General features: G+C 44.1%; 1 protein-coding gene across 1 annotated transcript in view; it reads left to right on the top strand.

The window, feature by feature from the left end:
- LOC129697253 (venom phosphodiesterase 2-like) overlaps window positions 1–25,246 on the top strand; it is an 84,114-nt gene that overhangs the window by 5,576 nt on the left and 53,292 nt on the right. Inside the window, exons 3-5 of the mRNA XM_055635608.1 lie at window positions 12,886–12,973; window positions 18,782–18,842; window positions 20,227–20,324. Of these exons, the coding sequence (XP_055491583.1) occupies window positions 12,886–12,973; window positions 18,782–18,842; window positions 20,227–20,324 (247 nt within the window). The remainder of the gene's footprint in view (window positions 1–12,885; window positions 12,974–18,781; window positions 18,843–20,226; window positions 20,325–25,246) is intronic.

Below are 25,246 nucleotides of genomic sequence, written 5' to 3'. Positions count from 1 at the left end.
TATTTACATAATTCACATCATTTTGTGCACGACATATACAGGGGGTTGCAGTGTTTTGAAAGTGATGTAAAATACAACATATTTCAGACAATGATAGCCCCACCCCTTGCTTACCCCAAAGAACAAAATTTCCAATTTATATACAATAATAAATAAATCGTCATTTGCACAATTTTGTGTGGCTAACGGGAGGTTCTCATACTTCCTCTTGAGTAACCTGCGTTGGGAAAACAGAATTTCGGCGTGTTCAGGATGTCAAATAGCGTTGGAACTGCATGCAATTTAGCCTCTCATTGGTCTGCCTGTTGGAAAACTAGTCAAGTTCAGTGTTCAGAACAAAGATGGCAGGTGGTTGACAAGTACACTAGACTTTGGTGGAGGAGATCTTGTCGACGAGTATTCTGGACCCGCTGAAATTACAGAAAATTACAGAAAATTACAGAAAATCTCATATTGGATTTCCTTCCTAAGAAGGAAAAAATGTAGTTATAACTACATATCTGCAGAATGAATGATATATCATTTACGTGCAATTGTTCAGTTGTGGGGAGATACCTGTATATTGAAGATGCATTTTGCCACTAATATGTCAATTTACCTTCAATGTAGAAGAGCTTATTTAAAACTTCTAATGTAGGCTGAGAGAGAGAGGGGAGGAAGAGAGTGAAAGGCAGATGGGGCAGAGACCGAGATACCGAGAGACAGGGAGAGAGGAGAGAGAGGGACAGGGAGAGAGAGAGAGATAGAAGGGGCAGAGAGAGATGGGGAGAGAGAAGGGGGGAGAGGAACGATGGCACGTTAAAACGTACAGCCAACCCATTCTGACAGCCGCCGAACCCCGCACCGCACCATTGCACCCTTCTTCACAGCGGCCCAGCGATGTCTCGGCTCTGACAGTTCGAGGGATCTAATCGGTAACTACACCAAGAGCAGCCCCGGGTCGCTGCGCTACCCGACTCGAATCTGAGGTTAAAATCTCGTGATGGGTCTGATGTGTCTCTCTCCCCATCTCTCTCTCTCCCCTTCTCTCTCCCCCTACGTATACACATACATTGGCACACATACACATGCACACATACATATGCACACATACATATGCATACATTTATATGCATATATGGAGAGGGAGAAGGGGGAGAGGCAGAAGGGGAGAGGGAGAAGGGGAGAGGGAGAAGGGGAGAGGGAGAAGGGGAGAGGGAGAGGGGAGAGAGGGAGAGGGAGAAGGGGAGAGGGAGAAGGGAGAGAGGGAGAAGGGGGGAAGAGGGAGAGGGAGAGTTGAACGATAGCACATTATAACGCGCAGCCGTCCCATTACGACCAAAGATTATGGAGCAGAGCTCCACTAGTATCTTTGATTGCCGCCGCCGCCGCCGCCGAACCCCCCGGCCCACCATTGCACCCGGATGATAGAGCAGAGTTATATAATCTTTGATTGCACCCTTCTTCACGGCGGGCTTGTGATCTTTGCTTATGATGTCTCGACAATTCGAGGGACATAACGGGTAACAGCCATCGCCTTCCTTCCCGGACACGAATCTGAGCTCGAAAAATCTCGTGGTCACTGGGCCTAATGTGTCCCGCGGGCCACGCGGGCCATATTTTGGAGACCAATCCCTTACAAGATCAAAACCAAAAACGTACAGAAGTGTTAAAATGATTGTCTTTATTATTGTGGTGAGTAAAGATCTATTAAAAATAAGTCTAATAACTTTCTAATGTACCGACAAACCCAGTTTCCCAATGGCCGTTGAGGGGAGAACAGAAAATAACATTTTCACGACAGAATAGCGACTGAAAATAATAATAATATGTTCTCACCTTTCGTTTTTATTGGGGAACCTAAAGAATGACAGGTCGGGTTGTCTACATTTACGATTAGAACAATTGATAGCAGAGCAGTGAGATGAAGATTTAGATAAGGACGCCATGACAGTGTGGGGGAAGCCCAATAAATGCCTCAATAAAATGGCGTCGACAATCACACACGTGATACTACGCGTTTTTCGAGGAGTGGTCTATCTTGCTCCTCTATAATCTTTGCTGTACACTACCACTATCCTATGCAATAGGGACAATTTACAAAAGCCAATTCACCTACACACATGTGCATTTTTGGATTGTGGGAGGAAACTAGAGCACCTGGAGAAAACCTGCACAGTCATAGAGAGAACGTACAACTCTGTTCAGATAGCACCCATAGCCAGGAGCAAACTTGGGTCCCCAGTGCTGACAGGCAGCAACTCTACCACAGCACGATTGTGCCACCCCTTGTCTCTGTACGACTCTAGGTGAATAGATTATTGATAAGCAAGGGGATTAAAGGTCACTATGAACAGATCATTCTGTTGAATTAAGGTTACAATCTGTTCAGCCATGATTTTATTAAATGGCAGAGCAGGCAAGAGGGATGGGTAGCCCTATGTTGTGCATCGATAAGCTCATGCATTCAATATATATATGTACAGAGATAGGTGGAGTTGAGGCCATGTACACAAGGATGACGTTTAAATTCTGGACATTTGATAGACTTGTTACCATTGGTGGCTGAGAAGCAATTGAGTAATTAATGGACCAGCCATAATCTGGTATAGATTTTAAACTGGACATTTGGTTGAATGTCGGTGCTCAGTGGATAGATAATTGGCCAGACAAACATTGCAGTAGTTGAGACTGGAATGAGAAAGCAAAAGCACAGATAAAAACGTGAAGAGCAATTGTACTGAAACCAGATGGAGGTGAAACGTTCTTGTGTTCAAGAGAATATAGGGTTAAAATATAGAGCCAAGGATAAAAATGATAGGACACTGCGATGAGAACTGATGGGGTCAAAATTCTCTGTTGGTGTGCCAATCCATGGCGTGCCACTGGGTTCAATATTGGGCCACAACTAGTTACATTCCATATAGTAATGACTTAGATGAGGACTGCATGCACTTTAGTCATATTTGCTGATGATGCAAAGATAGGTGAGAACAAAAGCTCCGAAGAGGACACGCGTACTTTGCAAAGGGATACGGTGAAACATGAGACTAAAGTTATTGATTAAAAAAAACAGAATATTTTTTTCATGAAAAAAGGGTACAGTATGCTATTGTATGGTGAGATTTAGGTGTCCTTGTACACAAAACACAGAAATATAGCCTGCAGGTATAGGAGGGTTAATGTAATGCTAACATTTAGTGTAAGGGGATTGGAGTATAAAAGAAGGAAAATCTCACCACATCTATACAAAGAGTTGGTCAGATTAAACCTGGAGTGCTGCATGCAGTTTTGGTCTCCATGATAAACTTGCACTGTTGGAAGTTCAGCGAAGGTGCACTGGGGAAGTAACTGGGATAAAGACGTTCTCTTAATCGGAAGGTGCAGAGTTTGGACAAACCCCAATGGGAATTAAAGGAAATCTTTTCGAAACATGTATGAGGGGAAAGGTAATAATAAACCTATTAATTTGACATTAATTTGACACTCGAATGCTGGAATATATAAGGATGTGATGTGAAGGCATTAAGACAATGATAATACTATATGAACGAACAAAGTCAATACGGACTTATGGAAGATAAATCATGTTTGACTAATCTACTTGTTCTTTGAGAATGGTGCTGGTGGAGTAGATGAAGGGAACCAAAGAAATGGGATACTCTGGCTTTTGATAACGTCCTGCACAGGAGGATGCCGAGCAAGATGAGGTTGCATGAATTTGATGGCCATATATTAGCGTGGATTGAGTTAATAAATGTAGAATAAAGGCGTAATAAATGGGTCCTTCCCTCATTACCAGACTCCAAAGACAAAGGGCACTACAGAGATCGTACTTGGACCACAACTATTCATGATCTATCTCAATGATTTCGAAGGGGACATACATGATGTTTCATAGTTTGTTGATGAGATGAAACTGTGAAGATGTATGTTATGATGAGGATACAATGAAGCTTCAAGGGAATACTGGATATACAACTTGAATGAGGGGCAACAATGTAGCAGATGGTGTACAATGTGGAAAAATGAAAGGTTATCCATTTTGATGGAAAAATAACAGAAATGCTGCTGATTCATTAATGGTGAGAGATTGGGAAATGTACACATCTCTGAACGCTGACATGCAAATGAAGCAAGCACTTAGGCAGGGCTAGGTATGTTGGTCGTCATTGCAAGAGTAAAGATGTCGTACTGCAATTTTACAGGACTTTAGCGAAATCACATTTGGAATATTCGATCCAGTTTTGGTCTCGTGTTTCAGAAAGGTTTAGTTAATGTAGAGAAAGTGCAAAGATTCACCAGACTGGTTCCTAGATGACCGCTCTGTTACAGCAGGAATGATTGAATAGGTCATGCACCTAGAGTTGAGAGGAATTACTATATTAAAATATACACAATTCTGAGAGGGCTTGACAGGATAGATGCAGGAGAATATTTTGCCCGGCTGAACAGGGTCAGAGTCTCAAAGTAAAAGGCAGGCTATTTAGAATTGAAATGAGGGGAAATGTACTTTCTTAAAAGGTGGCGAATCTTTGATTTTCTCAAACCCAGAAATCTGTGAAAGACAAGTAATTTGATTTAATTCAAAACAGAGGTTGACAAATTTCTGCACATAAAAGGAATCAAAGGATTCTTCACAGTGCAAGAGACCTGGATTCAATTTTGACTTCAGGTGGTGTCTGCGTGGAGTTTGCATGTTCTCCTGTGACTCCAGGTGCCCAGGTATCCCACCATATCCCAAAGGCGTGCGGATTGGTAGGTTAATTAGCTACTGTAAATTCCCCCTTGTGTGTAGATGATAATATTGTAGGAACGAACAAAGTCAATATGGACATGGAAGATAAATCATGTTTGACTAATCTACTTGTTCTCTGAGAATGGGGCTGGTGGAGTAGATGAAGGGAACCAAAGAAATGGGATATTCAGGCTTTTGATAACTTAATCTGGGGATAACTGATTACAATATGAACAGAATGATTAGTGTAAATGGGTGCCTGATGGTTAGCGTGGACTTGGTGGCCTGAAGGGCCTGTTTTAATGTCACATCTCTCTATCTATCCGAGGCAAGAAAGCAGAATTTCTTCTTTCAGAGGGTCAAGAATCTGCATTTTGCATCCTGGACAGCTGCCAAAACGAAAACATTGTATCTACATAGATGAGATGAACAGATGTTTGGTCAATGGGGAAATTGCGGTGGTCAAGGTTACGGTGAACATACAGGAAATAGGAATTTATGCCAGGATTAGATCAGCCTTACTGAATCACAGTGCAAGCTCTAGGAGCCATATGGCCGCGGTTTTTACTTTTTAATGGCCTTATGTTTGCCATAGCCGCCACATTTAACAGAGACAGTGGACATTCCAATTGTATAGAGTCATAATCATAGGGTTATACAGCATGGAACTGCCCTTCAGCCAACTCATCCATGCTGAACAAGGTGCCCCATCTAAGTTAGTCATATTTTCCCACATTTTGGCCCAGTAGATGTAGTAAGAAGTAGTGGGGAAGAAGTGATATGAGATAGTACATGTTGAATCTGAAAATCTTAAACCTTCTTGGAAAAGGTTAATTTAAAAACAGCTGGCTACTGTAATCAATGAGCCTGCTCTTTAACAAGCAGAATGTGTCATTGGACACATTGTTGGAGATGGTCATGTGAGAGATAACAAACAAAAAAGGTGATGCAGAGCACCACCATATCTGTCAGCAAGTCCCGGGGGCCTTGGGAGGATGAAATGCAGAGACCAGCTACATCCTTTGATCAGTGAAGATATGAATGTTACTAGAATGTTGCCTGGGTTTCAGCAACTAAGTTACAGAGAAAGGTTGAACAAGTTAAGGCTTTATTCTTTGGAGCGCAGAAGGTTAAGGGGGGACTTGATGGAGGTTTTTTAAAATGATGAGAGGGATAGACAGAGTTGACGTGGAAAAGCTTTTCCCACTGAGAGTAGGGAAGATTCAAACAAGGGGACATGACTTGAGAATTAAGGGACTGAAGTTTAGGGGTAACATGAGGGGGAACTTCTTTACTCAGAGAGTGGCGGCTGTGTGGAATGAGCTTCCAGTGAAGGTGGTGGAGGCAGGTTCGTTTTTATCATTTAAAAATAAATTGGATAGTTATATGGATGGGAAGGGAATGGAAGGTTATGGTCTGAGCGCAGGTATATGGGACTAGGGGAGAATATGTGTTCGGCACGGACTAGAAGGGTCGAGATGGCCTGTTTCCGTGCTGTAATTGTTATATGGTTATATGGTTTATATGAATGCAGGTTTGAGTGATCACTGTCAGGAAGTGGGGAGCAGACAAGGTTTGGGACATCACTGATGAATTGAAGAATTAATTCTCATCCATAAAATGAAGAGCTGATAGAAAAAGGGCGATATACCCCAGGAATAAAAATGTAATTTACTGAAAGGGAACAGAACCCGAGCATAATACCACTAATAATGATAATTTATTATTAATACTGATAATAAATAACTGATACTGATATAAGGGACTTTTAAAAACAATTACAATTAGTCCTTTCAAATTTTCAAAACCAACAAAGACCTACCCCATCATTGTGTAGGAAGCAACTGCAGATACTGGTTTAAATCGAAAGAGACACAAAACTGTGGAGAGCTCCAACCGTGGCCCTGTGGACTTTAACATCTTGGTACCTGGTTGAAACATCGTGGTCCCTAGTTAGAGACTGAGTTGGGGCTCCAAGCCTTGGTGAGTTTCAACCGTCCTGATGAGGGAGTTCCATCACCGAGGGCATCAGATCGCTGATTGCGGTTCGACAGCCCCGACCATGGAGAAAGAGGGAGAGATTGGACTTTATTGCCTTCCATCACAGTGAGGAATGTGGGGACCTGCTGTGGTGGATGTTTGTGTAAATTTTATTTTATGTGGTTGTGTGTCTTACTGCTTTTCACTTGGTGTGGCCATATGGTAACTCAAATCTCACTGTATCTTATAGTATATGACAATAAACCGATCTTGAATCTTGAAATGCTGGAGTAACTCAGTGGAACTGGCAGCATTTCTGGAGAGAAGAAATGGGTGACGTTTAGGGTTGAGACCCTTCTGTCTGAAGGAGGTTCACGACCTGAAACATCACCCATTTATTCTCTCCAGAGATGCTGCCACTCCCGCTGAGTTATGCCAGCATTTTGTGTTGACCTACCCTTCTTCTTCTTTTGTGTGGCGTGCACAGCCTAAAGTTGTAGGACAACTTGTTCTACTTGATCTTCCGTTTGTGCACGTCGAGTTGATTGCATTCGTCGAAACAGGGCGTAGTCGACCTACCTCATAATTGTTGGCTGTCAAAAGCTGCCGGGGAGCTTTGGGGTGGGGCTGTTGCATTGTACAGCCTGAAGCCCTGTCAACAATCTGCTAAACTCCAGGTGCAGAGGATCAGCAATTTGTGTAAGAAGGAACTGCAGATGCTGGTTTACACCTAAGATAGACACAAAATGCTGGAGTAACTCAACGGATCAGACAGCATCTCTGGAGAAAATGAATAGGTGACTTCTCGGGTGGAGACCCTTCATCAGACCTCTGTATTTGGTCCTCTGTATTAGTGGGTGAGGGTGGAGAGTAGACAGCAACTTTGTGGAGCAGGATCCAGACAGCATCCTTGGGCCCATTACATGAGGGTACGGAAGAGATGTTACCCACTCACATCCCGTGGCCTGTTCAACACAAAACATGGATTTTTGAGTCCGAGTCCCATCATAATGCTGAAGTTGCAGTACTGAATGTTCCAAGTAATTCTTGTGTAATGAATGTATCTTAAAGGAGTAATGAATGTGTCTTGAACAGGGTGGCATGGTGGCGCAGCAGTAGAGTTGCTGCCTTACAACGCCAGAGACCCGGGTTCGATCTTGTCTACGGGTACTTATTTAATAATAATAATAATAATAATAATAATAATAATAAATACTTTATTGATCCCCTCATGGAAATTCAGATGTCCAGAAGCCCCCAACCAACAAACCCACAGATTCAAAACGAACGCAGACAGAAAATACATACACTGTGGACACTACCTGAGAGCAATAAATACTTAAAAAGACCAATAATTAACAAATAAAAATAAAAAATTGCAAGAATGCATCCCCCTACAGCCTTTTTCAGGATGACCTGCACCTTGTGCCTCATACGCCTCTCAAGCACATCCATCCCAGTTCTACTCTCCCCTCCAGCACTGAGCTAGCTTGTTTAACCAGTTTGACCAGCTTCTTGTTGTTTTTTGCACTAATGCTGTTGCCACAGCAGACAATAGCGTAGAAAATAACACTTGTAACCACCGTGTTGTAAAACATGTGCAGCATGTCATTACACACATTGAAGGATTTGAACCTTCTGAGGAAAAAGAGTCTGCTCTGGCCTTTTTTGTAGAGGGAGTCAAAGTTGACAGACCAGTCCAGTTTGTCATCCAGGTGCACTCCAAGGTATTTATATGTCTGCACCACCTCAATGTCAACCCCAGCAACGTTGACCGGTTGAAGGGGGAGCTTGGACCTGCCAAAGTTAACCACCATCTCTTTAGTCTTAGTTGTGTTCAGGATGAGACAGTTCTCTTCACTCCAGGCACAAAAGGAACTGGTCAAGTTCCTGTATTCCTCCTCCTGCCCGTTCCTTACACATGCCACAATCACTGTATCATCTAAATATTTCTGTACGTGGCATGTGTCAGACTTATAGTTAAAGCCTGCTGTATACAGGGTGAAGAGGAATGGGGCCAGAACCGTTCCCTGTGGGGCTCCGACATTGCACACCATTGTGCCAGAGACACTGTCCCCCAGCTTGACAAACTGTGGTCGACCCGTCAGGTAGTCGTCTATCCAGGAGATAAATGTGGAATCCACCCCCATCTTCTTAAGCTTGTCATTCAGAATCAGGGGTTGGATGGTGTTGAACGCACTTGAGAAGTCGAAGAACATAATCCTCACATAGCCACCGGGTTTGTCCAAAAAGGAGTAGATCCGGTGCAGCATGTAGAGGACTGCGTCATCCACCCCAATGTTCTCCTGGTATGCAAACTGTAGTGGGTCGAGTGCGTGCTGGACTTGTGGTCTCAGGAGACGAATGAGTAGCCGCTCCATTGTTTTCATGATATGGGATGTAAGGGCCACCGGTCTGTAGTCGTTGATCTCGGTCGGCCGCCCTGCTTTGGGAACCGGCACGAGACATGATGTTTTCCACAGACCTGGTACCCTCCCTGACTGGAGGCTCAGGTTGAAAATGGTCTGGAGCGGCTCCGCCAGCTGAGCCGCACAGTCTTTTAGTAGCCTGGGACATACACCATCAGGGCCAGCTGCTTTACCAGGGCACACGCAGCCTCCTCAGCTCAGCTCTCACCTCGTCCGCCGTGAAGAACAGTTGAGGAGATGCCGGCATAGGAGGTGCTGCAGCTGTGGTGTTGGGGGGGCTGCCTCGTGGAGGTGATGGTGGGGGAGAGGCTGCACCTGTAGAGGTGGGAGGGGATACCAGATCAAACCTGTTATAGAACAGGTTAAACTCATTGGCCTTGTCCACGACTCCTGCCGGCTGGCTTCTCTTCTCCTTGAAGCCAGTGATGGTCTTCATTCCTCTCCACACATTTGTACAGAGCTTGTGTGTTCTCCCCATGACCTGCGTGGATTTTCTCAGAGATCTTTGGTTTCCTCCCACGCTGCAAAGACGTACAGATTTGAGGGTTAATTGGCTTGGTATAAATGTAAAAATTGTTCCTGGTGTAGGATAGTGTTAATGTGTGGGGATCGTTAGTCGGTGCAGACTCAGTGGGCTGAAGGGCCCGTTTCCGCACTGTATTTCTAAACTAAACTAAAGTTTGTTGCGTAATTGGGTATGAAGGCGATTGAAGTGAACTATACTTCTTGTTAGGGGATTAGAGTGTGGTCATGGTGGAAAGATTGAAGGCATTGTCAATATTGCTATAGATTCATTGAGAGATGCAGCACAGAAACAGACCCTTCAGCAGAATGTGTCCATGCCAACAAGATGCTTTGTCTGAGCTAGTCAATCAATCAATCAATCAATCAATCAATCAATCAATCAATCAATCAATCAATCAATCAATCAATCAATCAATCAATCAATCAACCTTTATTGTCATCTTGCAAAGCAACAATTGTACAGTGCAAAATGAGAAGACGTTTCCCAGGGAATACCGGAACATCGCACATGAAACTTAAAACATTTCACACACAATAACACTAAAAACATTTAAGTCCCTGATGAAACGGTATAAATAGTTAAAAGCAGGTAAAACAGCAACATTAAAATACAGTAAAACCAATCATTAAAATGTCCGGGTCAGCTGATTTGAGTGGCCAGTGCCAGAGTTATTAAAATGTCAGTGCAAAGCCACAGAATCAGGTGACTGTGAGTACAGAGTGATTGTTTAGCAGCCTCACAGCCTGTGGCAGGAAGCTGTTTAGCAGTCTTGTAGTCCGGGCTTTGATGCTACGGTATCTCTTGCTTGATGGCAGGAGATCCAGGTGTGTGTGGAGGGGGTGCAGTTTGTCATTAGCTATTCTCAGAGCTTTTTTCAGACAGCGGCTCTGGAACAGTTCTTGTACCGAGGGTAGGGAGACGCCAATGATCCTCTCTGCTCCCTTCTACCCTCTGTAGAGCCTTCCTGTCCGTGCAGTTGCAGTTAGAGTAGCATGTGTTTATGCAGTACGTGAGTACAGACTCCACCGTGCCCCTGTAGAAAGTCCTGAGGATGTTGGTGGGGAGTGGGGCCTGTTTTAGTTTCCTCAGGAAGTGCAGTCGCTGATGGGCCCGTTTGGCGGTCCCAGTGGTGTTCCTGGACCTGGTGAGACTGTCTGTAATTTGCACTCCGAGGAACTTTATGCTCTCCACTCTCTCCACCGTGGTGCCATTAATGTTGAGGGGTGTGTGTTTTGGCTGTGCCCTCCTGAAGTCGACAACCATCTCCTTTGTTTTGTCGACATTTAATGCTAGATTGTTGTTGCTGCACCAGTCCACTAGATGTTTTACTTCCTCCCTGTACATTGATTCGTCATCTCCGCTGATGAGTCCCACCACTGTCGTGTCATCCGCGTATTTTATGATCTCATTGTCCTTGAATCTGGCTTCACAGTCATGTGTGAGTAGTGTGAACAACAGCGGGCTGAGCACACAGCCTTGAGGGGAGCCGGTGCTCAGCGTGATCGAGCCTGAAGTGTTCTTGCCAATACGGACTGACTGCGGTCTCTCTGTCAGAAAGTCCAAGATCCAGTGACGCAGGGTGGTGTTGAGGCCCAGCAGGGTTAGTTTCTCCACAAGTCTCCGTGAGATGATGGTATTAAATGCTGAGCTGGTCCATGTACAAGATTCTGGCGTAGGTATTTTTGTTTTCCAGATGAGTGAGTACTGTGTGCAGCATGGTAGAGATGGTCCCAGTTGCCCTTGTTTCCCCCCCTATCCCTCTAAACCTTTCATATCCACATACCTGTCCAATTGTTTTGTGGATGGGCTTGGGACAGGCACTGACGTTGGGCTGTGGCAGTGGTTTGGGGAAATATTTATCCTTTATTGGTGTGATGCCGAATACCTCAGGTTAAACATAAGTTGCAGCAGGAATAATTATTCCCTTATCGGTAGGTTAAAGTAACAGAATGTTTTCTTCAGGCATTGAGAAGACTATACACCCCACCTCCCCCAACCCTGCACGTTCATTTCAAACTCATGTTTTTCCACCTAGGTTCTCTCTCCATTTGTTAACCTTTCTCTTCCACCCTCACCCCCTCCCCCTCCAATCCTGCGTAGATTCATCACCCTCCCCTGTCTGGTTCCTTCTCCCATTACCCACAGACCTATCCACCTTCTTCCTTAGCTTACTTTTCCTAACCTCTCCCACATCTTGTTCCATCTACCCATCATCCCTCCCTTATCTTGCACTCTACCTTTCCCCTATCTGCATTCACCTGTCCCATTCTTTTTTCTTATCTCTCAATGTCAATGACCCGCCAGACCTTGCTCAAAATCCTCGCCTCCACGTCTCCCATCAGCCTCCATCCACTCATCAACTCATCTTCATCTTGTTTCACCTATCGCTTATCACCTATCGGCTCCTGTCTCACCCATCTTTCTCACCTCATTACATTTGATATCCACCCTCTAGTGTAGGGTCTCAACCCCAATTGCTGACCATCCCTTTGCCCCACAGATGCTGCTTGAACCATTGTGTTCTTCCAAACGTTTGGTTCTGCGTCTTTAGTTTGATTATTAATATATGGCAGACAGTGCATTTCCTGCAAAAAATGTGCTTATACTTCGTACCCATGATTTAAGCGTGAAGGCAGTATGTTTTGACCAGGCATGGCTATTTCAAGAATATTATCTTTTGGCAAGATTATTTCGAAGAATATCTTCAATGAGGTATGGTTTTTAACTTTCAAATTAGATGAAACTTACAAAATTCTTAAGGGGTTGGACAGGCTAGATGCAGGAAGATTGTTCCCGATGTTAGGGAAGTTCAGGACAAGGGGTCACAGCTTAAGGATAAGGGGGAAGTCCTTTAAAACCGAGATGAGAAGAACTTTTTTCACACAGAGAGTAGTGAATCTCTGGAACTCTCTGCCACAGAGGGTAGTTGAGGCCAGTTCATTGGCTATATTTAAGAGGGAGTTAGATGTGGCCCTTGTGGCTAAGGGGATCAGGGGGTATGGAGAGAAGGCAGGTACGGGATACTGAGTTGGATGATCAGCCATTATCATATTGAATGGCGGTGCAGGCTCGAAGGGTCGAATGGCCTACTCCTGCACCTAATTTCTATGTTTCTATGTTTCTATGACAATGTTTTGCAGAAAAAACTGTTATGGCTTATTATCATGTTTTATTAGTGCACTACACTTTGAGTAGTCTTATTCAGCTAAAGAGGTGATGATATTTTCTTGCAGGTGCTGGTTGTCTGCTTAATTGTTGTAGCTCTTGGACTTGGACTAGGTTTGGGGCTGAAACGTAAGTCATCACCTGTGCAAGAGAAAGGTAAGTTTAATTTATAAATTTCCTACACAATTCATCGTTAAATTAGTGATTGACTAGATTTATTTAATGATTTGATTTGCAATATACTATTTGATGGCGTATTAAAAGGATGCTGCGTGAAGCACTCGTGCCTAATTTAGTTGCCCGTAACAAAAATAATTGCAGCACTTAGCACTGGGAAGAAAGTCAGCTCTCACTCTCTCCATAGCAAGCATAGGACAGCAGCATAAGAGTATGCCTTGGAGGTGAGGAGGAAAGGTAAGGGGGTGGGGGAGAGGAAGGACACCAAGCTGCCCTGTGCTATTTTGGGCACACACCCACTCACTGGACTGGCCCAATTGAACCTTGTTCATCAAGAAAATCGGATGTTCTTATTTGACTGGAACGATGTGCGACTCTTGACATAGCCATGTAGTTAACCCTTAAATGCCCTAAAAAATGATCAACCAAGCCATTCAGTTGCATCAACCCCTACTTTTAAATATAAGAATAAAATGGGACAGACCATCCAACATAGGACTAGGCACTGGAGGTGAGGATTTGAAGATGGTAAATTGACTCCCAACCCAGTCAATTTTGTTCAAACAACTGGGGAGCAACATCTTAATTGAGAAAGTTGAACCATAAACTGGCCAAGAAATAACATGACTCAATAAATCACATCCAATCAGTCAATGTCACGGTTTTCTCATTGTGATCCTGGTCCTGCTCAGCAGAAATGAGAAGTTCTCCCAGTTGTCTTTAATTTTGATACTGGACATCTTGAAGTCTCACGGTATCAGGTCAAATACTTACCAGAGAAGCTTCCTTTCCTGGCCACTCACCTTGATTGATGAACCAGAGCCTCTTCATAGAGAACAAGTTGTAAAGGACCTGCAACGAAAGAGAATGGATTCTTGTTGTGAGAATTCATATTACTGAGTGTTTTGGCGGCAGCACCAATGACCAAGTTGGCCTGAGTCCTGAATGTTAAGGCTGTCAGACTGTTACAGAATGTGGTAAGTAAACCAACATAAGGAATAAATCTACCAATCTCACCAATACAGTATATTCATTGCAGATGCATAATGACAGCATTGGTTGAAGTAGAAGCAAAAAATTGCAGATGTTTACAAAAAAAGACATAAATTGTTGGAGTAACTCAGGTGATGTTTCAGATCAAGGCCCTTCTTCAGCCAATTTGGGAGGGGGGGGGGGGGGGGGAAAGAAAATCTGGAGGATAAACCATGGTAAGTAAAAGGGCAGATATAGTTGAGGAGAGTTTTTGATAAGCAGATAGTTGGGCAAAGGCAAGGGATGAAAAGACAGAAGGTGTGAGACAAAAAGATTCAAGGATTGCGATTTGTGAAGCTAGAGGAAGGAATATGTGGAGGAGGGGAGAAATAGGTGTAATTCCAGGTAGGGCACGGGGGGGGGGGGGGGGGAAAGGGGTGGGGGGGGGGGGGGGGGGAGAAAGGGTAGGGGAGAAGAAGGAGAGTTGCAATTATCTAAAATCTGAGAATTTAGCATTCATCCCTTTGGGTTGGAAGCTACGCGTGCAGAATATGATGTAGTCGTAACTAATTTACAACTGGATCCAATCAACTGACATCAGATTGGCCCACCTGCACCTCGTCAGCATACTTCTTATACAAACCACGAGAAAGAGGAAGAAGAAAGAAAGAGAAATAAAGAAAGAAAGAAAAAGAAAGAAAGAAGAAAACGTGGAAGGGAGAGAAAGGGAGCGGAAAGTGTTCCCTTGTCCTAAGTTTAAGGAAGACTGAACAACTGGGACAAACCCGAGACAACCAGTGCCACTGTATGGTCAAGATTGGGCTGCCTGGAAGATGCCCAAGACAGCTAGCACTACTACTGAAGCTAAGACTGAGCGGCCAGTGCAAGCCTGAGCTACCAGTGCTTCTTCCTGTCCACGGACAACGAGGGACGGCGCCCTCACAGAGAAACAAAGACTGAGCTACCAAGATAAGCCAGAGAGTGCCAGTTACTTCCTCTCAAGGTATGGGTAAACTGCGGGTAGAAGCCTGATATAGCCAGGCCCCCACCTATGATGCCAGGACTGAGCCGCCAGGACAAGCCCGAGATTGTCAGCAGCACCTTATATGCACCCTGACGATGAGGGACAGCGTCCCCATGCAGTCCTGGAGTTTCCTGTCACTGTAAATAAAACATATCACATGCATTTCACGTGAGTGTCAGTGAGGTCACTGCCGAACCTGGCGTTATCCCCGAGCTTTCTGTCACAGTCTGCCCTCCCCTCATTCTCATCCACTTCACCTCCCAGTACTTTTGCACCGGTCCCGCCTTCCCCTCACCTGCCTGCCTGACACTCCCCTCTCATCAGCCTAACTCTCCTCACCTGTTGCACTCAGTTGCCTCTGATCACCTTTTAACCCGGTATATAGACTCTCCTCACCGTTCACACACTGCCAGATTGTTCTCAGCATTCATGCAAGACTCTCCAGCGATTTCACGACTGCCTACACGGATTCGAACCTGCCTGCCCCTGACCATTCCGTCCTGTCATCTTCCCGGATAGCACCTCAGCCTTCTGTCCCCGACCACGGCCTTTGTCCCATACCTCCTGGTTTCTGTCTGCCTCTCTCCTGGGCTGTTTGGTGTATCCCTGCAACGGCTCCTCGACTTCCTGCCTGGCTTCGACTCTCCTTTCGTCTGTCCCTCGCTGGTTTGTTTGCATCGTGTGTTGGATCTCCTGGTTACCGTACCTTCCGCTACCCTGACTACGTCTCCTGCCTGCCCCTCTTTGGAACCCTCGCTCAATCCTGAGCCTCTGTGTGAGTACGGTGTACTCATTCCTGTGTTTCTACTCTGGGTTACGGTAGCGTAATAAAGTTCATTACCAGTTATACCTGCCTGATTCTGTGCTGCTAACTGGATCATTGTGTAATGTGCTGAGCTATAGATGTTCCATCACAGTGAAAAACATTCACTGACAAGCCACTAAGGTTGTTTGCAAATGACTGATTATTGCTGCACCATTTGTAAAATTTGTAACAAGGCTGTTTGTTATTTTCTGTTGAAACCAAAAAGACTTCCATCATTTAAAAAAAGTTGGTTGAAATCAAATTAAAAATTTGCCGTCTATGATGATTTTAATATTGTCTGCGAAAAGGGACTCTCCCAATATTCCAACAAATTTCCTATCAATGTACTACTTTGGAAACTAAAACATACAAACCACGATGTAGATACCATATCAAGCTAATTAGCCTGTGGACTTTACATTATTGTCTTCAAAGATTGAAATTAGCAGGTGATCATGGGTCAGTTGGTAGGAGACAAAGGAACAATGGAAATTGACAGAAAACATACGTGTTGATAGAATTTATGTCATTCAAGGTTGTGTCGCATGACATAGAAACATAGAAAATAGGTGCAGGAGTAGGCCATTCGGCCCTTAGAGCCTGCACCGCCATTCAATATGATCATGGCTGATCATCCAACTCCGTATCCTGTACCTGCCTTCTCTCCTACCCCCTGATACCTTTAGCCACAAAGGCCACATCTAACTCCCTCTTGAATATAGCCAATGAACTGGCAATAAAATATTGTCTTACCAGTGTACAAGAGTTTGTGTTGACTATAAATCATGCCCACAAGCAGATCAATCCAGATCAATAATTAATTAGAAGAGTAATGGTTCTGTGGAATTCTGCATAATTACAATCACAGCAAACTATCATAGAATCTATGGTTTTACTTCGGAGTCACGTGAGTGACTACGTGAAGAGCCCGCCTCAGCACGCATGCGCGGCATTACGTTTCAGCAGGCAACAGCGGCAGGCGGGAGTTAGGCTCTCCCGCTACAACCCTGAAAGAAGCTAGGTAAGTCTTACCTTCAGGTCAACAGCGACTCGCGTCTGTTTGTTGCTCCAGGAGGAGCAAAGCAGCAGAAGAAGCGGCCCCCGTTGGACTCCGGGGAAGGAGTGTTCCGTTCCACGGAAGGGGGAGAGACGCCACCAGGACCGCACACGCTGCGGTCCACGGACAGAGAGCTGCACCGGTGCCAGTCCGGATGCAAGCGACCCCCCTTGGACTCCGGGGAAGGAGTGTTCCGTTCGCGGAAGGGGGGAAAGATGCCACCAGGTCCGCACACGCTGCGGTCCACAGACAGGGAGTTGTGCAGGGTTCCAGTCCAGAAAACACGGGAGTCAGGCGCTCCCGCTAAAGAATGGACCATCAGGTAAGTCTACTCTGAGGTCGGTTTAACTGGCAAAGGAGAGTTCTTTGCTTGTTCCAACAGCCAAGAAGAAAGAACAGAACAAGACTCTCCAAGAAACCTGTCCCCAGCTCGGCTCCAGCAGACAGGCGTCTCATCACAGGGGGACAGAGGGCGGTAGGACCGCCAACCCGGCGCTCCGCCATCCCCGACACCGAGCCGAGCCCAGTTCCACTAGCGCCTGAGCAGCGGACTGGATGTCAACAATCCGGCCGGTGGTATCCGATTCGTTGGACGGGGACGTCTCACCGCCCGCTTAGGGCAGAGACAGCCGCCTGAGCCACATGGAGCGGCTCGTGGAGCATAAGCTCCAGCGAGACTTGCTTATGGGGAGCAGTTTCGCAGAGGGAGTTCAGGCACTCCCTCCACAGTGCCTCATGCACTGGCCATTGCTTCTTCCTCATATAAGGACAGCTTTGGCTACCAGAGCTGGGCTGGTCAAGAAGAGGGGCACTGGCTGAACAACATCGGGAGTACGCATGAGATACAGGAAATCACGCCACCCCTAAATTGCATTTACTCAAAGTACCCGCCATTATTGGGGGATAGATTGAGCAGCGCATTTAACCTAAATGTTTTTAAAAATGCATTTGATACCTGACGTCGGCTATCATGTCCACCTGCTCATTCCAGAAGGGCAGGGTAGTATGGCAAAACACCTGACCCTAATGTTCAACGGTATACCCCATAACGTCTCTAGTGAAGTCACAAACCTGCCCTCAATCTAAGAAATTAACAGGATTATGAGAATGCCGACCTCACAAGCACAGAACCTGCTACCTGGCATTTACCAAACCAGTCCTAAAAAACTGGACAAAGTGTTCAAACTATTCGGCACAAGAGGGCAGAGTCTGGAATGAGCACCACACAGAATACCAGACAGCAGTACCTCTCCGCGTCCACCAGGGGCGTCTACCCCAAGGTACTGGTGAAAGCTCGGGGCCTGCATGCCAAACCCGTAGGATTTAGGCCACGGCCCAGAGCAGGCCCCAGGGAAAATGTGCCACCCCCAACAAACATCATCCCTACAAGAATAAGGAACCAGAAACCAAAGAAAACAGCAATAAAGACAGATAAGTATGGTTCCTACCTCCACCTAAAGGTGAAGGGTTGTACTAACAAGGGGTGGGTGAATCACACCTGGTTAGGAAGCTATCACTTTGGTAGTTATATACAATATCTTGCCACCAATTTAGCAAGCACCCCAAGGGGTCTACCCTCCCGAGATGGTGAATGTCGCACCATCATTGATAAACCACTTGAGTATTCACCAGGTATACCCATTCATGGGATTTGTAACTACTACCATGGGACCAAGGATACTTTATGGTAGACATCAACCTTGAAGATGCATACTATTCAGTACCTTCTCATATAAGTTTCAGATACCGCAATTACCTGGATGTAGGTCTTGTACAGGACTGCGGCAGCTGTGATCTTATTGTAGCTGACATGAAGCTTCTATTTCTTTTGTGCAAAGCATGAACTTTGTTTAATTTAATGAAAATGTGAAGTTTGATCTGAATGAGAAAATTTCAGATATAATTTCAATGATCTTACTTTGTGTGCAGTGGAAACATCCTGGTGGGACGATGAGTGCGAAGAAATCAATACTCCTGTGTGTCCTGCAGGGTAAGGGTATCTATAATTAAATAAATACATCAGCTCAGTGGCTCATGATTTAGAGAACGCAGCGAAACGCAGCTGCGCTGAATTAGAAAAAGAACAAACGATGTTCTGAAGTAATTAATATGAATTCCCAACATTTCCAAAGTGTATAAAATTATTTTGTAACTTAATTTAGTAACAGCTTGATTCCATTCCGGAACTGCCTGTGGGAAATGTCTGTATGATCCCATCAGCTTACCATTAATTTAAACTAAACTAGATGGTTCCAATAACACAATGTTTCAATGGTTCAACTCGAGTTCGAACCAAAATAAGAATTGTAGATGCAGTTGAGTGGGGGTGGGGGGGGTGGGGATGTGAGTGTTAATGTTTAGGCAAGGTGAGAGGAAACATCTTCGGTTGGATGCCTGTTGCTTACGTCAGCTGAGGCTCAGTTCTATTCAGTCAGAACATGGAACATCAAACATGGAAAAGTTCTATGTTCATGATGTCTAATAAAGTAACCCCATCTGCTTGCACATGATCCACAATCTTCCATTCCCTGCATGTTCATGAGTCGGAATAAATGCCCCTTAAGCATCACAATCATGTTTCATTCCACCACCACCACCCCCGGCAATGTGTTCCAGACATCTACTCTCCCCGTTTGAAAAAAAAATTGCTCCCGACACTTTTCCTTTAAATTCCCTCTCACCTTAAACCTATGCCCTGTAATCTTTCAATTTCGACCTTGTTCCTTGTTACAGTTCTTCTTATTTGTTTTGTCCTCCCATCTCACCTTGGTTTTCACATTACTAAATGTTTCAAGGTCTAATGAAAGGTTATTGACTTGAATGCTGGAAACACTCAGCTGGCCAGGCTGCTTCAATGGAAATAAAAAGAGAGAATATTTCAGAAAGACCCTTCAGACAAACAAGGCTGATAAGGCAAATAGAGTGGAGAGGATGTTTGCACTAGTGGGAGAGTCTAGGACCACAGGGCATAGCCTCAGAATAAAAGGACATACCTTTAGAAAGGAGATGAGAAGGAATTTCTTTAGTCAGAGGGTGGTGAATCTGTGGAATTCATTGCCACAGTCGGCTGTGGAGGCCGTCAATGGATATATTTTGGAGATTGACAGATTCTTGATTAGTAAGGGTGTCAGGGGTTATGGGGCGAAGGCAGGAGAATGAGGTTGAGAGGGAAAGATAGATCAGCCATGATTGAATGGCAGAGTAGACTTCATGGGCCAAATGGCCTAATTCAGCTCCTAGAACATAAACTTATCAATGTGAATTGCATGTAAATAAACAGATTGAGGGCTATGTTAAGAAAGTTGATATCTGTGATAACATTGATGCAAATTCAATCATTATAATTAAAATAACATGTTATCCTTGGATTTCAGATTTTCCCGTCCACCTTTGATACTGGTTTCACTAGATGGATTTCGTGCAGAATATCTAGAGACGTGGAACATGTTCATGCCAGTTATTGAGAAACTCAGTAAGACACTAGAAATAAATACCAGCTAAATGCACACGGCCTGCCATAATATGTCTTTCCAACAAAAATCCAATAGATTAAAAGATCTGTTCAATGGTAGCATTCAAAGATTATACAGCCTTACAATATTCTCATATCTCTATGTGTTAATAAAAACAATAAATATATTGATTGGGAAGCTTTTAAAAACCAACAGAAGATAACTAATAAGGCAATGTAGGGAGAAAAGATGAAAAATGAAGGTAACCTAGCCAACAATATAAAAGAGGATAGCAAACGTTTCTTCAGATATATATAGAGCAAGAGAGGCAAGAGTGGACATTGGACCACTGGGAAATGATGCTGGAGAAGTGATAACGGGGAATAAGGATATGTCAGATGAATTGAATATATTTTTCGTGTCAGTCTTCGTAGCAGAAGACATCAGCAATTTGCCTGAAATTCAAGGGAGTCAAGGGACAGAAGTTACTGGTGTGGCTATTACTAAGGAGAAGGTGCTTGGGAAGCAGAAAGATCTGAAGGTGGATAAGTCACGTGAACCAAATGGACTACACACCAGGGTTCTGAATGAGGTGGATTTCGAGATTGTGGAGATCAAAGTGGTGATCTTTGAAGAATCACTAAAGGCAGGAGTATTCCAGAGGATTAGAAAATTGTGAATGTTACTCCGATGTTGAAGAAGAGAGCGAAGCTAAAGACGGGAAAACTATTGGTAAGGTTTATAGGTCCATTATAAAGGATGAGGTTTCTGAGAACTTAGAAGCACCTGGTACAAAAATCTGAAGTCAACCAAAGAAAAGTTAGTAGATATTGTTTATCTGGATTTTTAGAAGGTCTTTGATAAAGTGCTGCTTGTGAGGCTGCTAATGAAGATGAGAGCCCATGGCATTAGAGTGAAGATACAAGTATGGATAGAAAGTTGGCTGGATGGCAAAAATCAAAGAGTGGGAATAAAGGGGGCCTTTTCTGGTTGGCTGCCAGTGACTAGTAGTGTTCCATTGGGGTTGGTGCTGGGCATAAATACTTGATAAGGGAATAACATTTTGTGAAAGGTAAAGCCAGCAAAGTCTGATCAAGGATAGTCAGAGGGTCATCAAAGAGGTAGATAATAGTTCAGCCCTGGTCTCTGGTTGTGGTAGGATGATTCAGTTGCTTGATAACAGCTGGGAAGAAACTGTCCCTGAATCTGATGGTGTGCGTTATCACACTTCTATACCTTTTACCTGATGGGAGAGGGGAAAAGTGGGAGTGGTCAGGGTGCGACTCATCCTTGATTATACTGCTGGTCTATCCGAGGCAGCATGAGGTATAAATGAAGTCCATAGAAAGGAGGTTGGTTTGTGATGGCCTGGGCTGCGACTACAATTCGCTGCAATTTCTTGTAGTCCTGGATGGAGCCATTCCCAAACCACTCTGCAGAAGGCTTGGACAGGTTGAGAGAGTGGGCAGAGAAGTGGCAGATGGAATACAGTGTAGCAACATGTGCGGTTATGCATTTTGGTCGCAGGAATAAAGGCAGAGACTATTTTCTAAATGGGGAGATAATTCAGAAATCAAAGGGTCATCTTTGGAGTGCTGGTGCAAGGTTCCTGAAAAGTTAATTTGCAATTTGAATTGGTGGTAAGGCAGGAAAATGCAACGTTAGCATTTTTTTCGATAAGACTGGAATATAAAAACAGAGATGTAATAATGAGGCTTTATACAGTACTCGCAGGCCATGTTTGGTATATCGTAAGCAGTTTTAGGCCCCAAATCTGAGGAAAGATATGCTGGCTTTGGGGAGGATCCAGAGGAGGTTTACCAGAATGATCCCAGGAATGAATGGGTTAACATCTGATGCACATTTGACGGTAGTGGGCCTGTACTCGTTGGATTTTAGAAGGATGAGGGGGTAGCTCAATGAAACTTACCAAATAGTGAAAGGCCTGGATAGAGTGGATGTGAGGAGGTTGTTTCCATTAGTGGGAGAATCTCTGACAAGAGGGCATAGCCGCAAAATAAAAAGACATACCTTTAGAAAGGAAATGAGGTGGAATTAATTTTTTAATCGGAGGGTGGTAAATCTGTGGAATTCATTGCCACAGATGGCTGTAGAGGCTGTCCTTGGACGTTTTTAAGGTGGAGATTGATTTGATTAGTAAGGGTATCAGGGGTTATGGGGTGAAGGCAGGAGAATAGAAGCTGGGATGTAATGTTAAAATTGTACAAGGCATTGGTGAGACCAAATCTGGAGTATGGTGTACAATTTTGGTCGCCCAATTATAGGAAGGATGTCAACAAAATAGAGAGAGTACAGAGGAGATTTACTAGAATGTTGCCTGGGTTTCAACAACTAAGTTACAGAGAAAGGTTGAATGTTAGGTCTTTATTCTCTGGAGCGCAGAAGGTTAAGGGGGAACTTGATAGAGGTCTTTAAAATGATGAGAGGGATAGACAGAGTTGATGTGGACAAGCTTTTCCCTTTGAGAATAGGGAAGATTCAAACAAGAGGACATGACTTCAGAATTAAGGGACAGAAGTTTAGGGGTAACATGAGGGGGATCTTCTTTACTCAGAGAGTGGTAGCGGTGTGGAATGAGCTTCCAGTGGAAGTGGTGGAGGCAGGTCCATTGGTACCATTTAAAAATAAATTGGATAGGCATATGGATGAGAAGGGAATGGAGGGTTATGGTATGAGTGCAGGCAGGTGGGACTAAGGGGAAAAAAAGTTGTTCGGCACGGACTTGTAGGGCCGAGATGGCCTGTTTCCGTGCTGTAATCGTTATATGGTTATATGGTTATATGGTTATATGGTTAATGGGGTTGGGAGTGATAGCTAGATCAGCCATGGTTGAATGGTGCAGTACTCAATGGGCAGAATGGCCTAATTCTGCTCCCGTGACATGATAGTTATATATGGATTCATATCTTTATCAGCATGAAAAGGTATTATGTAACCCATGCCATATGGTACGTTTTCCATCCATTTTCTTTTACAATTTAGTAATTTTTAAGTCTGAAATAAAATAACTTTGAATGTAAAGTACCACAGTCCACCAAGCATATTTGAACAGTGATTAAAAACAGCAATTAAATGTTCTCTTTAGATTACTGACTGATATTCTGACCGTAAAATTGTAAAACCAAAATTATACATTTTTGAGAACACATTTAGATCAGTTTGAAACCATAACATTGCAACAATTTGTATACCTAACAGCAGGCGTCTCCAAAGTTCATTTCATGGATGTTGGTACAATTTTCCTATCTACCACCCTCCATATACTCCAGTAGAACCAATACTTGAATACCCTCTTTCTCCTATTCCACTTCTAAAACTGAAATATCATCATTTAACCACGATATTTCCAATACTGTCAGGTCTTCTAATGTTTTTGTGCAGATTCCCCGCTTGAAAGGGATCTGATTTATCCACCCCGAAATGATGAACTGGATTTCACTCAATGACCAAACACTTCTTTTCCATTTTCTTTTTTACCCTTTTTTATTTTGGCAGATTCAGCAATTAATTTACAGTTCCACTTGATTTATTGCTTCAGCCATTACTTTGAAGGCATTTGGATGTTGTAGGTCTTAAGGTATTTAGCAGTTTAGTCTTTTAGCAGGTTAAAAACCGGCTGCCAATCAGGTGCTGTAGATAATCAGTCCTGCATGCCTTTGCTGGCGATCGCGGCAGTTTTTAGGACAGTCTCTTAGATTATACTGTTCATGTTTTAGCCGCAAGTCAACTTCTCTCGCGGGCCTGTCCACTTTTATGTTCACGGTCGGGCTGACTCTGATCCCGACTGGGCTTTCTCTGTTTTCTCCCCCCACCGGGTTGACTGTTCCCAGTTGGGCTGAAGACTCAGCCTCTGTCGGTGGCTCTCTGGACCTGTCCGTGGCCTACATGGTACTAGGCCCTCACCTGACGTCTGTGGCTGCTACTGGGGCTAGCCGTGGGTTACACAGTCCTCTTGTCGGTGGCTTCTCTGGACCTGTCCGTGGCCTTCACGGTACTAGGCCCCCACCCGACGTCTGTGGCTGCTGCTTGGGCTTGGCTGTGGGCTGCACAGCCCTGGATACATTCCAGGTAAGCTGACACCGTGCTTGGTGACCCTTGCTGCCCTTGCTTGTTTTCCTAGCTCTTCCCTGAGCTATTGCTTCCTGTTCCTACCTTTTTTCTTTTTGGCGCCAATTCAAAACCATTTGGCTTGGTGCTGTTCCACTTGTTTCCAAATACTACTTCTATTTTTAACGTTTGTTTTTGATTCTTCTTGCTGGCCTTGTTCTTATCTTCGTTCTTTTATCCTCGTCGCCAATTGTTGTGTATTCGGATGCTTTGAACAGTCTTGAATAAAGGCTCGGACACGGGAGGAATCATACAAGCTTCTTTACTGCAGGACGCCACCTCCAGTGTCCCCCTGCTCACTTGCTCAAGACATCACAAGACACCAATTACTTATCCTAATTATCCCATACCTAACACTCCTCCCCCTTTAACTCCATTTCACCTGTACGGTATATGCTCTTTTCCTACTATTGTGTGCTTGTGATTTTAATTTAGCATTAATCCTTTCATTTCAGTTTGACTTGACAAATACCATACCTGTTCTTTTATTCCCTTTACAATAAAATGGCAAGTACATTGCTATTGTTATGTGTTTATTATTATTATTGGTTTAATATTGTTATAGGTTTTTATTGTAATGTGTTCTAAGATACAATGAGGATTTTTTTTGTTGCATGCTATGCAGTCAAAACATACCATACATGAGTACATTCAAGGCATACACAAGTACAGTGAGTAGTTTTAGTTTAGTGATACAGCATGGACCCAGGCCCTTCGACTAACCAAGTCCACACCGATTGTCGATCACCCGTTCACACTAGTCCTCTGTTATCCACTATCGCATCAATTTCCTACACATTAGCGGCTATTTATA

The sequence above is a fragment of the Leucoraja erinacea genome, chromosome 5 (genome assembly GCF_028641065.1).
Source record: "Leucoraja erinacea ecotype New England chromosome 5, Leri_hhj_1, whole genome shotgun sequence".
In the NCBI taxonomy this organism is placed as follows: Eukaryota; Metazoa; Chordata; class Chondrichthyes; order Rajiformes; family Rajidae; genus Leucoraja; species Leucoraja erinaceus.
This window is presented reverse-complemented; position numbering and strand designations above follow the sequence as displayed.